Source organism: Anser cygnoides, chromosome 3 (assembly GCF_040182565.1).
Source record: "Anser cygnoides isolate HZ-2024a breed goose chromosome 3, Taihu_goose_T2T_genome, whole genome shotgun sequence".
NCBI classification, from domain to species: Eukaryota; Metazoa; Chordata; class Aves; order Anseriformes; family Anatidae; genus Anser; species Anser cygnoides.
The window spans coordinates 28,422,217-28,438,944 of record NC_089875.1 but is presented as its reverse complement, the minus strand read 5'-3'; the positions used below and the strand labels follow the sequence as shown (position 1 = coordinate 28,438,944).

Sequence of the window (16,728 nt, the reverse complement as noted above, 5' to 3'; positions counted from 1 at the left end):
AACCATATGGATATCTCTACGTCTATATATATGATTACAACACATGCAGCTACACACATGCTTTTTAAAGCTCATCAGTTCTTAAAAGGGTTAAGCAGTTTTAAAATTACCTCAACCCACTGCTTAAACATTGTTGCCTTAATTAATAGCTGCTAACATATGAAGGGCTTGTCTTGGCTCTCAGAGGGGGGAAAAAAGCAGCATGCCACAGAGCTCCATGTACACTGTTTCTTGTCTACTGCCATTAAAATTAATCATTGTCGCTAAAGCTGGGAAGGTTTGTTATTTCTGGTCCAAGTGGACATACCGATACCTGTAATTTCTTACTGATAGGTTCTCCGTGCGTAGCATGTTGTCTGTGATTTTTTTTTTAGGCATTTTGTGGTGGTCTGTTTTTTGTGGTGGTGGTGGTTTAAATAAAAATGGATGGCTATTGATACTTGTTACTGATTTAGCATTTCTGAACGCGTTTTGCAACGAACAAATAAGGGATGAAACTTTCAACAGCTACTTATTAATTTGGCTTAGGCAGACTGAAAGCTAGTCCTTTTCAACTGACGAGTTAGAAGTATTTTGGAGGACTGCCACAATCCAGGAGCCAACATGCAAAGCAGTGCTTCCATAACCCGCTTTGCAGTGCTAAGAAAGATCGTCCAATTTGCCAGCTGGAGAGGCTGCACAAACTTGGAGAGGAGGTGGGGGAAGAACTTCCCACCTCTCCTGCTGTTACTGAAAGTTACTTGAAATATTTTAAGTAATAAAACCATTGTTATTATCTATCTCTTTATAGAGAAGACAACACCTCTAGTACACAGAAGTGTTGTACCAATGCATGAGTTCTGTTGTCCACATGCGGGTTTATTTTTATGACATCCATACAACCAACACATTTCTTTGTTTTATTCTGAATTTGATGTACCTTGTTGCCGGCATTTGATGCTCCCATTCACACATCTGATGTGTGTGCAGACTGAAACCCAGTGGCCCGCTGTGACCAGGTCATGCACTGGGCAATTCAAGAGCAGTTGGGCAAAGCAACCTGGGATCTGTCACCGGTCGAATGCGGTGTCACTTCGACGTCGGTTTTGTGTTGACTCAGTTGCCTTCAGCTGCAGAGGCCGTGACTCAGAGCTGAGGAGACCTCTTCCAAACCTACCCAGGCAGGACGCAGGAGAGCAGAGCTGGTAGCAGGGGAGGCCTTGGAGCTGTGGCATCGCCAGGCTGGCAGGTTGCGCGCTCTTTGGATGTGAAAACTGACTCACCGCGTTTGTTGGGATGTAGCAAACTAAATGTCGTCATGTGAGGAACAGATAGTACTGTGAGTTTCGTGTATTGTTTTGCTTGTGATCTGCAGTCTCTGTGTTGAGATTGTTGCAGACTGCTTTAATTTTGGTTTTCCTGACACAGAAAGCATAGGGAGGGGGACACACAGCTTCTACTGACATAGGGGAATCTAAGGAAAAAGAATGGCTACCCTGAAATTTGGAAAGCAAACTGTGCTGAAATTATGGCATTCAGCTTTTGTTAGAACTCTCAGGAAGATTTCCATCCCTCACTGACCACTTGTTCTTGCAACAGCTGTGCTGTTGAAGTGTGAAACCTTTTCTGCACACAACTAGTGTGGAGCAGGACAGGAACATAGAGGCCAAAGCCTACGGCATAATCTTCACCCCCGGAGAAGTGCATAATTCCCCTAAACCTGTAGCATTTTTCAACTCCTGGGAGTGCGAGTGGGGCAGGTTGTGTGTCACCCGCCCACTCTTCCCATTGCTCTTCCCTGTACACAGCCCCACGGCATGCTATTGTTAGATATGAATGCTAATTGCTGGTATTTCAAGGCTCCTATCTTCTTATTGCTAAAGCCTGTAACAATAATCACAGCCTACATTCCCCATCTCTAGGCATCAAGGAAACAAGATATGATCGCAGGCAGTGTGCTGAAGTAATTGTAGTATATAGAATATGAGCTTTTTCTGTGTAAACACAGGCCTGGCCACATCCTATGATAGCTCTTCCTACACTCCATAAGATGGCTGTTCCTAGGCTCACAACTCACGTCCCCATTATGTATATATCTACCCTTGTCATAACACCACCTCTGAAACACTCACACCGTTTGGTCCTGCTGCATAATGTTAAGAGGGTGGAATTTTAAATTGAAAAAGGCTGTTTAAGTAATGTCAGCAGCCTGACTAATTTCACAAAAGGAAGGAAATTCAAAGTTAAGGCTATGGTATATTCTTATCTAGATGCCTGAAGATTTCTGTGCATGACAATATGCCCCTAAAATTCAGAGCTGTCCCTTATGTCTTTAATTTCTCCCATTGTGTCTCTCCTTTTTTTTATTAAACATCAAAGTGAATTCACAACAGAGAGTCAGCCTAGAATTTAATCCTCTAAATACCTTGAAAATAGAGGTTTAGACTAGAAGTACCAATATATACCCTTAAAACTTCAGTGTAATATAAAAGAGATTCTAATCACAACAGATCATTACAAAGAAGAGTAAACCACTTTAAAAAATTAAGTGTCTTAAATATAATAAAAAGGAATAATTAAGAATCAAACAGGAAGCTGCTACTCTGACAATTTAATGATGCTGAATTGGACTGAAAGAATTGGCTTTGCCATTAAAAGGCAATGAAAATCTGATAATTTCAAAATGGCACTAGGATCAGATCAAGCATATTCTTCCAAATCAAATGCAGCACAACCAGGAAGAAATGGTTGAATTCACCTCAGAAAAACCTTGAAGTGCTTTGGACTCCTGCTGCTGCCTGGGGCTGAATCTGTTATTTTATCAGACCTGCTTAACATCTTTAGACTGGGGTCTTCCTGGGAATTTATTACCCCGTGGATCCTGTGGAAAGCAGTGTGGCAGCCCTGCTTGCCAAATGGAAATAATTCAACTTTTATGTTCTTTCATTTTAATTTCTTCTTTAAAAAATAAATAAAAGAGGATTTACATAAGTATCCCATATCCATGGTCCATAGCACTAGGAGTTTTCCACTGTGTGCAACATATCTATTCTACTTCCATTTAATGATGTGCTTCGCTTTTTTGATGCATATAAGCACAGAGATATGCAACCAAATGTTTAAAATCAAGCTAATCTTATAAAATATTTTTAACAACTGTACATCTAATTTGCACGTGTACTTACTATGACTGTGTGTGAATTACAGCTATCTAGTTACTAATATGAATTTTCTGAGCATTTGTGTCTTATGGGTGAACTTAAGAAGGTGCATAAGTACAAGCATTTCAGAGGTTGCACCATTAGATTTTTAATTACTGGGTGGGCAGTTCTGGTATTTCTACCAAAACTGGCAAATTGCTATGACTAGTAATATCACAGAGAAAGATGTGATTGATAATCAGTTTGTGTGTATTTATAATTTAATAATAGATCCAAAAAGGTAAGATAAAATTACCTGTTTAAAACAAAAAAAAAAGTACTTTCTCACTGTATAGATTATTTTGGGCATCAACAGCATCTAACTGGAACACAAAGGCAAAGTCTTTAAACACATAAGCAATTAGAAACAACACAGAATAACTAATACTGGTTTTTCATCCACGCATGTTTTCACAAAGCTTCAGTGAAATTTATGTTGCTTTCCTTCTTATGAGTAGTGAATGCAGAATACGCGTTGCAGAAAGTAGTGTTTTGTGTGTGCTGATTCTACTTCTCTTAGAGCTCTTCTGGTTAAGTATGTGATTGCTATGCATTCAAAGACTGTGACCTAGAACATCAGCTATTACAACGTGGGATCGGTCCTTTTAAATTGGTAACCCATAGCTCAGAATATTTCAAGGTGCAGCTAGTGCATATAGGTGTCACACATAAAACTGTACACCAAACAAACAAATTAAAAAAAATAATAGAAAAACCACCATGTTAAATTCTCAATTTTATCACGGTTTGTCTGAGTGGAGGAGCACAACCTGGCTTCCAACTCCTGGTATTCTGCTGCCATCCTGTGGCGAACCGGACTCGCTTTGTACAGCGGAACTCAGCAGGTATCTTCTCTCCCAGTGCGTTCGCAAGGGTTACCAAAAGCAAACTTTGGGCTTGCCATGTTTTCTTGCAAGGGATGCTGTAGCCTGCTGCCCCATCTGCCTGTCTTGCTGTTACCAGTCTTGGTTTGATTTTTGCTTGATGAATCTCAATGATAAGTAGTATAAAAGCAGGAAACCAATAATATTGCCACCAAGGATGAGATAGCTTACGTAGAGAGGCTGTGAATCCAGGCCCATAGACTTAACTACCTGTAACCACACAAAAGAAAAATTAGGAACTGACAATTTTTTTTTTTTTCTAGTTAATTATCAAGATTTTCATTAGAGAGTGACTTACAAGTTTTCCTGGAATTTGAAGAGTAACGTTTCCAACAGTCATTTCATATTTGGATTCGGTGAACTGAATTTGCATCATGCCTTGGAAATTCCATCTTAGAAAAGACACTTTAGAAACCCAAAATGGAACTGGAAAAAGAGTCAGAAAAAATCATATAAATAAGCAAATTTCCGTCTTGCTGCCAAATATAACAGGTTTGTCTAACTTCTTGACAACCAAAGGCTGTGAATGTATGATAGTTTATTACTGGACAAAGTGGCAGATATACCCTATATTATTACATGAAGATGGAAAATTAGGGGAGAACTTATATCTATCAGACTCCCATTATCAACTGGAGTTCTTCTACTGAATATAGCTTATTAATGAATAATGTAGGGACCAATTCAGACTTTAACTAGTGCTTTTTCGACCAAGCTTACTGTTACCTCAGTTTCACAGGGGGACACTAATGTAAAATGAACTCCACTGTCACTATCCATGAAGATATTGCAAAGGTGGGAATAAAAGAGAGTTTTCTTGTATGGGACTCAGCCTCACTACAAACAATTGCTGATGAAAGCCATCAACATTTTCATTTGGAGGGGCAGTGGGAGGATTGTCTTACCTGTCCAGAGGTTTTCCAGGCTTACCACAAAACCACCACTCAGGTAGAATGATGTGAAAAGGACGTTGCCAAAGAAAGCTGAGAGCTGTAAGGTTGGCAACAGTGCTGCCACCCAAAGTGCCATCACGCGGGCACAATACACAGCCAGCCACACTGAGAGGAAGTTCAGCAGGAAATGCTCTGGTTCAGGCATGAGGTTTGCCAGCCAATAGATGGGAACCCCATAAATTAGAACAAAAGCACAGTGCTCAGGGAGTTCCCCCAAAATCTGTTCAGAAAGGAGGGGAAAAAAATATATATATATATTAAGCAATAATCACAAAACCTTCTGAGATGCCCCTTAATGTACTTATGGACTGTTTAGAAAAACTTCGGGAAATAATCCCTTGGAATACAATCATCTCCCCTTTGGTTGTTTTCAGTAACAACAGAGATGGAAATCCTTGCTAATTTTTTTCCCTAGTTATGATAATTCCTGTAACTGTTGAATTGATATGCTTCTTGTTACAGATTGGATGTCATATTTTGTTATGGTTTTGGCAGTTTCTAAGCATTTAAGAGAATTTCCCAAAGAAATGGTAAGCTTGAGAGCAGTAATACTGTTACTGACCCACTGTAAGCGTACATTTTGTACAAATTTGGTTGAACCTAGCGTGAGATGAAATTTGAAATAGGCTGTTGGTCACTTCCCCACTTTGTCCCAAAGGCAGTCCAGTTAGTAACTTCGTAACTCATTGTAAAAACATGAATATGTTTTGGATTTTCTCAAATATCTGAACATAAATATTTATTTATATGTGTGCATATATATATACAGTATATATAAAAATATATATATACACACTATATGGATGTCTGCATATATCAATTATACATACATATATATGTAGATGTGTGTATATACATATATATGTAGTATTATGATTATTTTTTCCAAAAAAAGTTGCTACTATCCTCTAATACTAAGGTTGTAACAAATTACATCGATTCCTCTATGAATAATGTGCAATTTTTGTGACACAATGCAAAGAATATTTTTCTCTGGCAACCACTAATAAGCATTTAAAATCTTGTGCAGAAATGGAAACCTAAATTACAGATGCCATGGCAGGCAGAACTCATCTCTCAGTGGCAACATCACAAAGAAGGGATTCTTCTAAACCCTTGTGAAAAAAAGAGAATGTAATTTTTCTTAAGTTCTAATTTGTTTCCAGGAAATCTAGCTCTTCATACACTTAATACAGTTGTTTCTCTCTGATCAGTACAGGCCCGAACAACTACTGGAAATCTCATAGTTAGCATTTTGTCATTTCTATTTTACTTTTGTTGTAGCATTTAATATACATATTCTGTTTTATAGATCAAGACATAATCAAACCTTCAAAGATGTTTCAGCTAATGAAACATTCAGGTACATAAATGTGATGATTTGGTGATGAAACCACCAAATATGACTTTCAGAATTCCCAAATTTTGGCCAAACAACCTCATGGATGTCAGCCATGACATATGGCAACAGATATAAAGTAGAGTGAGGTTTAATCAATTAACACCAAGGAAGCAAGAATGATAGCTTTAGCTGGCAGACACAACAGCAGAAGTCTAATGCAAATGCAATTATTTATACAGCAAGGCTTTGGAATATTTTTTAAGCCATCTGTGTGTATTTCCTGGCATCAAAACCAATTACCTTAGCAAAGAAGTATGGGCTAACAGAATACATTCCATTTTCCAAGTCTTGATAAAGCATAGCTCTTTCTGAATGACCTGCAGGGTAGAAACAAACAGGTTGATTTCATCATAGAGTTGCATTTATAAACATAATTTTTCATTGATTTGAGAATTCTCTGATTTTGATTACTTAAACATTTACAATAAAGCTCACACTTACATTTGGCAATGACATCCAAAATCACCGTGAATGGGATTAGTGCACCTATCATGTACAACAGTGCTGTTGTGTCACGAATAGAGAGTCCGCTTTCTCCATGGCCATAGTACAAAAATCCAATTAACAATGACATGATGAGGGCCTCAACTCCATGGACTAGTAGTGTTGGAAGATCTCTGAAGTCATTGGAGACTTGACGACTGGAAAACAGCAACATTGACCATAAGGTATAGTCCTTACTAATGCTAGATATATTCGGATATATTGCCCCAAGTGCTCTGCTAACAGCAGTTTGTGGAATTGCTGACTTTGAGTATGTTGGGAGTTTGTCCGGTTCTGAACATGATTTTATTTAATCAAAGCTTCTGAGCATCTGTAGTGGCCTACTTTTTCAGGTCTGAAATGCTGAAAGCTTGAAGGTCGTGGGGGCTGGAAGATCTCATTTTGAAGACACAGAAGCAATTATTTCAGCTAAAGTCTCTTTGTTAAGGGCCTATAGTATACACTAGTACTAGATGATACCGTCAGTGCTGTTCTACGTGTATTAAACCAGTTGGTTATATTTCTTTTGAGAACACAAGCATGAAACCCAGCTACCACTATCCATCCATGCTGGTTATACTCAGTGAAGCCTCCTGGCTTCAAATCGAGGCAGAGCTGTGAGGATGGCAGCACCTGGGCCTGCCACATGGCTGTCTGGGCTTGCTGAGGGTTCAGTCACTGCGCTTTGGTGTGTGTGTGTGGAGATCAGAAGGGCAGTACCCGAAACTGGGATGCACATTTCTGAGCCTGGAGGCTCCTGCTGCTGCTGCCTGAAGGTGCAGGATCGCACCAGTGTGAGCTGGAGGTGATTTTTGTCTGGAAGGAGCCCTGGGGCAGAAAGCAAGGGGCTGGATATCTGACTGTCACCCTGCTCAGAAGCCTGGGGTGAGCTGGTATAGCAACACCTCAGCTCCATGGCTCACTCAGACCTAGGGCTAGTAGTGCTAGGTGTGTGCTTTCAGCACGCGCTCAATTCACATTTTGTGCTTCTTAATGCATTAAAATGCAAATGAATGTGATACAAAGTTGTTTATGGAGATAAGGTTACCTTAATAATACAGTGAACTGCTTTAAGACACCTGGTAACTGGTCACTTGAATGGTAAGGCATGTGGATAGCCTCTTCTGATTTTATATGGGAGCTGTACAAAAGAAAATGGAGGGGAAAAAAAAAAGAAATTAGCCAAGGTTGTAGCAGTTATTCCAGATCTGCCATATGATATTCTTTTCTTCACCTTTTTTGGCTGACTGTGTTCACAACATTGTCGTCTTCTTCATTAATTTTCCATAAGAAATCATCAAAATTCTTGATTTTTTCTAGGAACAAGCTGGCAAGAATATTTGCTCTTTTTCGGCTCTCTATCTCCTTTTCTGCAGTCTGTTTATCAATGCTGGCCAAATCAACTGCAAGACATTATTTGACATAAGTCCATAAGCTACAGATGTGATAACTTTATGATGGGTTTAGAATCAGAGATTATATCATTAACAGACAGTATGAGCTGCGTGCATGCATTAGGCTACAACAGTTAAAACTTTATCAGTTACTTTAGGTAGATACTGAGAGCTTAAGAAGAATATTACCCAAGGAAAACATGGTAGCAGCAACAGTAGTTCTCTTAGCTTTTTTTAAACAAATTATTTTTTAAAATCTAAACTAACAGTGGTGTTTTCCAGTGCTGAGCATCAGTGTAGAGCACCACTACCTGATACTTCGCAGACGCTTTCTGGGAGAATTATCTCTGTGCATTTGGTAACTCCTTACGTTGAGCTGACCATCTCCATTAAGCCACATTTCAGCAGGGGTCCATCAGAGAAATGAGTTGTAACCTGCCTTACTTCTCTCATTCTGACACTCTCCTGTTTCTCTTACTCGCCACACTGCCAGCATTTGTGCATTACCTTCAGGTCCTCCTCCTTGCTGTGGCATCCTCAGCTCTCCTGTTCCATTTCTACATTCCTGCTGCCCATATTGTCTGCCTTTCCTGTGGGTAGTGGCACAGTGCATTGCACTGAATGATCTTTCACCTCCTTTTCTCATCCCCACCTGCCTCCATGTCACAGGGGTTCATCTTCTGAGGACTGCCCCAAATGCTCCATTCCCATACAGGTGTGCTGCAAGGCCCCCCACCCAGGGCTGCGCTGAGCTGAGCAGGACTGCTCTGAACCACGTTGGTGACAAAGGTCTCTTTGCTGGGCTTTACATTAATTTCTGTCTATCTATCTCTGCATAGCTGATAGACATTCTGATAAGAACTGACACTGGCTGACACGTAAGCAGAGCCAAAGAGGTTACTCCAGAGCATTGTAGCTGGTGTCTGTACAAGGCATCCTAAACAACCTGAACGCAAAGACCTGAAGGAAAGAACTGAACCAACCTCAGGGGTAAAAGACTACTGCCATTACATTAACAAGGCCACATTCCCTTTGCACGTTTAAAAAAAAAAAATGGACTTAGAACCATGTAGTTAAATTTTTTTTTTTTTGAGAAGAGGAATCAAAAGATTACTATTATGGATTTTTTTTTCTTTCTCCCTTCCTATGCTCTGTTGGGCAAGTCTCCCCTTTCTCATTTCCTCTTCAAGGCATGTATGATTACACACCCTGGGAAACTGGCTTCCTATGTTTCTTGAATAGAATTCAGAGAACTGACTGCACGAAAGCAACTGATCAGTTCATGCATGTCTTTTATCACTGAGGGTAAAAGTTTCAACCAGCTGAAACATGGGAATAAGTGTGTTAAACTTTCAGAAGAGTTGCTACACCTGACATTAAGAGGATTATTTAAAACTGATTTTTTTTCTCGTATTTTCTACGTTTCCTGCATTGACAAATGGGGATCATATTTAAAACTGAACTTAGTACAATATTGATGACAGTGACAAGGCATTTCTAAGACAGTTATGGTCAATAAAAGTCAATGTTAGCTGATAGACTTAGGAAAGCAAATGACTTTGAGTAACCTCTTTTTTTTCTTCTTTTTATGGCAGTACTTTGGCAGTACTTGATACTAACCATAGAAATCTGCAGGATTGCTGTACCTCGGGCAGGGATAGCCTAGTTCTGTGAAATACTGGACCATATCTTTGGCTGTTCCAGAATAGACAGTGACTCCAGAAGACATCAGGAGAACTAAATCAAAGAGCTGGAAGATATCTGACCGGGGCTGATGCAGTGAAAGAAGAACTAATCTGTTTCCTCTGGCCAGTCTGGATAATGTTATTACGAGGTTGTGTGCAGTAAAACTGTCCAGTCCAGATGTGGGTTCATCAAGTATCAGTATTCCTGCCAAAGACAGTAAGTTTAGCTGTGGAAAACATGTTTTATTTGGAAAATATGGTATTAGCATATGAAACCTCACTGCTATATTCCTTTTTTAAAAGTCCAAAGTATATTTCACACCAACATCAGATAATATTCAACAATGGCAACCTCCTTCCACTATCATATTGAACATAATGACTATGTAGTAATTATTTTAAATTTTGTCTTGGTCCTACTGGAAACAAGAGTAATGTTTTTGATTTTCACTGGAATGAAGATTTAGGCTCCTTATTAAATTCATGTTTTACTCGGCAGTTCTTGCACTTTGCCCATACAAATGTGAATAGTGTATGTGAATATACAATAGTAATAGTTGTATATTCTGCCTACTGAAATATTTTAATCTATATTAAATATATTTAATTGATATTTAGATCTTATTGATGTGTAAATCCTCAGAGTATTAATTTATATAGAGCATGGATTGGGAGGAGAAGCTACTTCATGCTTGTTCACACCCAGATACCTAGACACATGGATATGCTTGGATTTTTCTTGTTTTTCTATCGGTTGCTAAAAATTTGAATGGGTTTTGTTATTTTGCAGTGTTTGTGTTGCCAAAGAACTTAATGGCCTCAATCAGCGCAACGCAGTGTCTGTACACAGACATAGTTTCTGTGCTGAGGGGTATAACGCATGTTCGAAAGGTAAAGAAATCTTTACTTATTTTCCCTAGAATTAATAATGTTTTTACTTCAGTACCAGCACATCTATTCATGAGCATCACTTCTTACAAAAAAAAAAAAAGCTTCTGCTTTCCCTGTACTTGCAAAAGTATAATTCTATATAAGCAAACAATATTCAGATCCATTTCCCAGTGGAGGTAGAAGAGCTGATAGGAAATCTCGCTCAACAAGAGGCTCAGCCAAGATTGTTGGTGCTGCTGACATATGTAAGAGCAGATAGAGAATTCATTCCTGCAAAAGCAACTGTAGATTTAGCCTTGTCTTTTGCTTCTAATGAAGATGACAGAAATTTCTAGTTCACCTGTGACATGAGCCAGCCACATCAGAGTTGCACAAGACCACAATGGGTGCCTGTGCTACCAAGAAAATGACCTTCCCTTGTTAACACTGTACTTGTGCATAGGCAGAAGTGAAAGAGGGCTGGCTCCTGAACCACTCCTTTTATAGAACCATGACTGTAATAAGTACAGTATAATCTCTGATCAGCAAGAGTTGTGATTTAAGCAAATGGACCAGCACACAGTCACTGTGCCTGGTTTTACCATGGGGAGTTAACATCTTGCAGAGGGTAATGCAAGATCCGTTAAGTGTCTGGAGAAGCGTGTGTGTATGACTTTTTCTTGAACCCTACTATTTTCTCTAACTGCCCCTTTTCCCCCAGTGGTTTGTGGTGGGCACAAGGAAGTTGCCAGGGTTTTGCTCACCTGGGTTCCAGAGCAGCTGCACACCGATGCTCACTCTCCGTCTCTCGCCTCCTGAAACACCACGGAGGTATTCGTTGCCTACCCTCGTGTTTGCACACTGACGCAAGCGTAGTTCTGCTATAACATCTTCCACCTGGGGGGATCCAAATGGTAACAGAGATAAAACAGTTTCTTGACACGTTTGTGCACAGATCAAGCCAAAAAATATAGTTGACGTAGTTAAAATTCATCTGGATATTTTGGTGCTATTTGAGCGAGAGCTAGTTGAAAACAAATCTTGATTTTAGGGATAACATTAAAAAATGCTCAGCGATCAGCAATTTAGTTCTTTCAGCCTCTCCAATGCTTTCTCTAGATTGTCATTTTTTGTGAGCATTGGAACAATTGCTGGTTTCTACCTTGAAAAAGGAAAAAGTTTTATAATTCATAATCTACATATATATATATATATATAAAAAAGCCAGATTAGCTGTTCTGACTCCAAGCACACAGGATCTCTTGGATAATTCCTGTCAGACGCATTTTTGACAACTTTATTTTTTTCCAACAGCTTAATTACCCTTTTTTCTTTTTGTGAGTCTGAGAAAAACTTTGGAAGGCGCAGTTTGGCAACGAACAATAGCGTTTCTCTGACAGTCAGGTGGGGGAGCAGTCGGTCATCCTGCCGCACGTGTGCAATGCATTTCTTAACAAGCTGGGGAGTGCAGGGTTTGTTATTGATCATGATTTGTCCAGACTTGATTTTGCCTCCGTGATCGCGGCAGGTTATCACATCAAGCAAGGATGTCTTTCCACCACCTAGAACAATCAAAATTAGAAAATAAATTTCCAGGGCATCCATTTGAAAAGTGATTTAGTCGCAGAGAATAGAAGTTTTCATTCCCTAACATCTTTTCCTCAACACCTTGTGATGCTTTTCTAAAGCTGCAGAGACAAAATGATCTTGAAAGAAAATACTGACACCTGACTGCAAGCTCATGTTCAGGAAATCTCTCCCCTCCAGAATGGATTACATGGCTTTAACCTTTGACATGTCCCAGGAGAATTGGGTAGCTGGCTTTTGAGAACAGCTCTGAATATAAGAAGCAAGATCTCTGTCCTCTGGTTACTGTTCTATACGTGTGAAAGGTGGTGTCCTGGACTGGCTGCAGGGCTGGCACCTAAATTTTTTGCAGAAGTCTGCTTTGTGGAGGGAATTGTGAATTCAGAAACAGCAGCTACACAGTTTAAAGACTAAGGCACCGAGCAATTATACAGCTGATAAGAATCTTAAGCATGACTTAAATAAAAATAACTATGATTTAAACAAGACAAAAAGTCATTTAAATAATTGAGAAAAAGTTGGCTTATACTCAGAAGTAAGGAAAGTAAATCAGTGAAAACAAAACCTGATTTGGAATTAAATAGCAAATGACTTTTTCCCTCATGCCATATGATACTTTATGCAAACACACAGAGCTCTCATTATGATTAGATGTCATCTGTTTCCAGTCTTCCTGTTGAAAAATTAACTCCACACTTGTTGCTTAATATATACATTAAAAAAAAAAAAAGAAACCTGTCCATCTGTAAACTACATATTGCTGTATTTAAGAGTGGCATATTGATTGCCATTGACAATGTGAGACTCATCAGCAGTTTAATCCACTTTACTAAGGCGTTTGATGAAATAGATGATAAACAGCTTTTAAAAATAGCTTGACTAGTTTGCTGAAAGGGTTTGTACCCAGTGTACGTTACCTTACGAAAGTCTAATATCTATAAGTCAATGTTATTTCATCACAAGTTTTTTCCTTTTGCTATGGGGAGTCTCTAAGGTACAATTTCCAGTACATTAGATATGTGCTAAGAAAAATACCCCATAGCAATGGGGAAGAAAAACCTCTTCTGTAGAAATAATGTTACAACTTCTGTGGCAAATATGTTTTGTCTTTCTTTTTCAAAGAGAGCATCTTCACTGAATCACTGAGCTAACCTAATGTAAGAGTCTAGTGGAGTCACAGCATATTTTTTTTGCGGGTTTGTTTGTTTTACTTCCAAAGCATAGGTACTTTTTACTTCAATTTAATGCATCACATGTCTACTTCTTATCCCCCTAGATGAGCTAAGTCTCACTAACCACTTGGGGCAAAGGCCAACTCTCTATCAGGCAACCTCATCCTTGAGAAGACTAAACCATTCCTACCAGAAAATGAAAGGAAAAAAAAAAAGATGCAAGAAACCAGAGCCCCATTTTTCAGACACTGTAAGCCAAATAGAAGAGGCATTATCGTTTCTTTTCAAGTTTCTGTTAATTAATCTGAAGGTGATAGTTTATTCTATAAGACCTGTTTGCATGTGAAGGAAATTGCTTCTTGTGGCTATGCTGCCAGTTGCAAGTGATCTTTCTTATGGGGTCTGGCCTCATGTCTGCATTGTTACTGGGCAAGGTCTGCAATTTGCCTGTTTTATGAGAGCTGTGAAGCTGCCTCACGTCCAGCAGAGATGGGATTGCAGAACACAGTTGTAACAACACTGCACCTCAAAAAACAAACAGCAAATGTACAAGTCATAATATAAAAGTTTTTGGAAAATAAATTCAAAAAATATTTTTCCAATATGATTCTGTTTCTCAAAATGTACATTTTAAAGAATGTATTTAAGTGACGCATTTCCAGTAGTTCTTTCTCAGCTAGATTATGCCATTCAGAAGACTGAGGAATATTGGTTTTGATTGTGTATGTTTTATCCAAGAGTTAGTCAAGTCATGAAACTTGGTTGTTCTTACCAGTGCTTCCTATAATAGCTAGCATCTGACCACTTCGAACTTTTAAATTCAGATTCTGGATTACTGACACATGAGAATTAGGACCTGAGTTCCAGGTCCATGGCATTTGCATCTGCGTGAGTTTCTCATACCACGGAATCTGGGATGCCGTGTTAACCTAATAAAGAAAGAAAGAGAGTCTCTTCAATTCATACGTTAAACTACTTAACATTAAATACTTTTGAAGTTGTTATAAATCAGAGAATATGTTAAAATAGTATTGTTAATATTCAGAAATACAGACAAAAAATCTTTTTTGGACATGTATGGTTTTCATCCTTTGCTTCTTATTTCTGATAATCACTAAAACTATCTGTCCTTTACCTTACTTAGGTAGTTTATTGCTATTGTACATTTTTAATTTTTAATACAATTTGAAATGAATCAAAACTGAAAACCGTGAAGCTTACTTTAGATGCCACGTGGCACAAAAGTGAAAAATTTCGCTGGCTTCCTGAAAGCTTCCTGAAATCCTCCTTATGTTTGTCATCCTCTCCTTGTCTCCTGCATGCTTGTTCTTGCCAGCAAAGGCTCCTGCTCCCTCAGTCCTGAGAGGAATAATTTAGCTCAAGACTGAGGGAAAACAGAGCCTAGAAATGGACCTCTTTTCCTGTATCATCTCCTAGTTTTACTAGATATATTTTACAACAGCATGGTTTAGCCTCGTGTTAGTACCGTAGCCAGGAGTGTGATTCTCCTTACAAAACTTCTGTATATTTGATTGTGCAATATTTGCATGAACATCAGCTTTATACTACTTTTGAGAGGGCTTGCTTAATGAAACAGGAGTTGTTGGATAAGTTCCCTGCTGAAGGGACCTACAGAAACCAGAACTTTTACCTGGTAGTTGAGTTCTTTGACCTCAAGAACATTTGATTTTCCACTGTATGTGAAATACAGGCTGTTATCTTCTTCAGAGCAAAAGATACTGTCCCGGGCCTTGGTCTGGAGAAATTATTAGGTTAGTTACAATAGTGAATTATAATAACTAAAGAGTTGTTAACATTTGAGTTCAGAAATGGAGAAACAGAAAGGGAAATATATTTTATGGCATGTAAAACAATACTTCTGATAAGTTACAGTGGTACAAAAGCATGAAGGGTTGAAATGAGTTATCTGTTAATCAGTGTGAAATGCAGGTTGTTCTAGAGGCATGTCAGAGGGCCAAATATGCTGTGCTGTGGTGGTCTATTAGCTTTCAGTTTAAATGGGTTTATTTTCAAAATGGAGACAAATGCCATGCTGCCATAAAGAGATTAGGTTGTATTTCTATTACTGAGGGAAAAAATGGATGACTACTGGAATGTTAATGACTACTGGATCAAAATGGTACATATTGAAATTCACATTTTATAGCAGCTAAAAATTAAGGTGTGCTTGGAAGTATGTTCATTATTTAATTAATCCATACTGCACCATAGTAACCTGAAGCAGCTAATTCACCATCACACGCACAGAGAAGATAATTTGCTAATGTCTATGCTTTCAAAGAGTAAATGGTATCTGCAAATAATGTCTGCTCAGTAAGAAAAAGTTAATCAGACAGGGAATTAATTTAACTAACCAAATTTTTAACCACCATCTTCACTGCAATCTCTGCTGAATAAACGTCTTGTAAAATAACAGGCAAAAGGCATGTTATCCTGAGTCAGCCATCGGAGATCAACCTAATTCCTGCATCCTTTGGCATTTCAGGGGATTAAAGCTCTTCCAGTGGCTCATAGTCTGGGTTTTCATTTCACCCAAGTTGTGTAACTCTCAGATTCACCTGAGGGCTGCTAGAAGAGCTTCATTTCCCCTGTTCCCTGTCTGGCATCCTATGGCTGCCGGAGGTGTCTGGCAGATGGTGATCACAGCCTGTGCGCAATTCCTGCCTTCACAGCTAACAATGCTGACTAATCTCTCCAGTGCAGGCATGCAGCAGAAAGCAGCGTGACCCTAAGTGGTCTGAACAGCAGCGCTAAGGGGTCCCTCCCGCCGGTCTCACTCACCTCCTGTGCTGCCTGGCTCCAGCCACCACTGTCCAGCGGGATGTTCTCCGGGGGTCCCTCCATGGTGGCAGTGCAGGGCCGTGCGCCCTGCGGTGGTCTGGCGATCGGCTTGTTGAGAAGCAGAGTGAGCCTTCTCCCCTTGCTTTTGAACTTGGCCCTTCCCAGGCCCCTTTGTTGCAGCACCCTGTCTCCTGGCAGGCTGCGTCTCTGCGGCTGGTGTGACCCTGTGGACAGGGAAATACTCCCCTGCTCTGGGACAGTAACAGCTCGGGCTAAAGGTACATCAGATAGTGGGTTCTGCTAATTGCCTGTCAGTT

General features: G+C 39.4%; 1 protein-coding gene across 1 annotated transcript; it reads right to left on the bottom strand.

Annotated features, from left to right (window-relative positions):
• Positions 1-2,506: 2,506 nt before the first annotated feature.
• Positions 2,507-16,628, bottom strand: ABCG8 (ATP binding cassette subfamily G member 8). The gene is made up of 13 exons (XM_013173870.3): positions 16,412-16,628; positions 15,261-15,365; positions 14,382-14,538; positions 12,174-12,412; positions 11,615-11,747; positions 9,916-10,185; positions 8,136-8,304; positions 7,950-8,042; positions 6,860-7,059; positions 6,659-6,735; positions 4,969-5,236; positions 4,362-4,489; positions 2,507-4,273 (listed from the first exon to the last, which is right to left on the bottom strand). The coding sequence occupies exons 1-13, from the start codon at positions 16,472-16,474 to the stop codon at positions 4,136-4,138; spliced, it is 2,040 nt and encodes a 679-aa protein (XP_013029324.3). The 5' UTR covers positions 16,475-16,628; the 3' UTR covers positions 2,507-4,135.
• Positions 16,629-16,728: the final 100 nt, after the last annotated feature.

Bases quoted from the DNA above. Each gene is read 5' to 3' on its own strand.
- ABCG8 (XM_013173870.3), bottom strand. From the start codon at position 16,474: ATGGAGGGACCCCCGGAGAACATCCCGCTGGACAGTGGTGGCTGGAGC. The intron at 10,186-11,614 runs GTGAGCAAAACC...TGTCTTTGGCAG, and splicing joins GCAGCTGCTCTGGAACCCAG to GAATACTGATACTTGATGAA. The intron at 7,060-7,949 runs GTAACCTTATCT...GCTGTTTTCCAG, and splicing joins CAGTTCACTGTATTATTAAG to TCGTCAAGTCTCCAATGACT.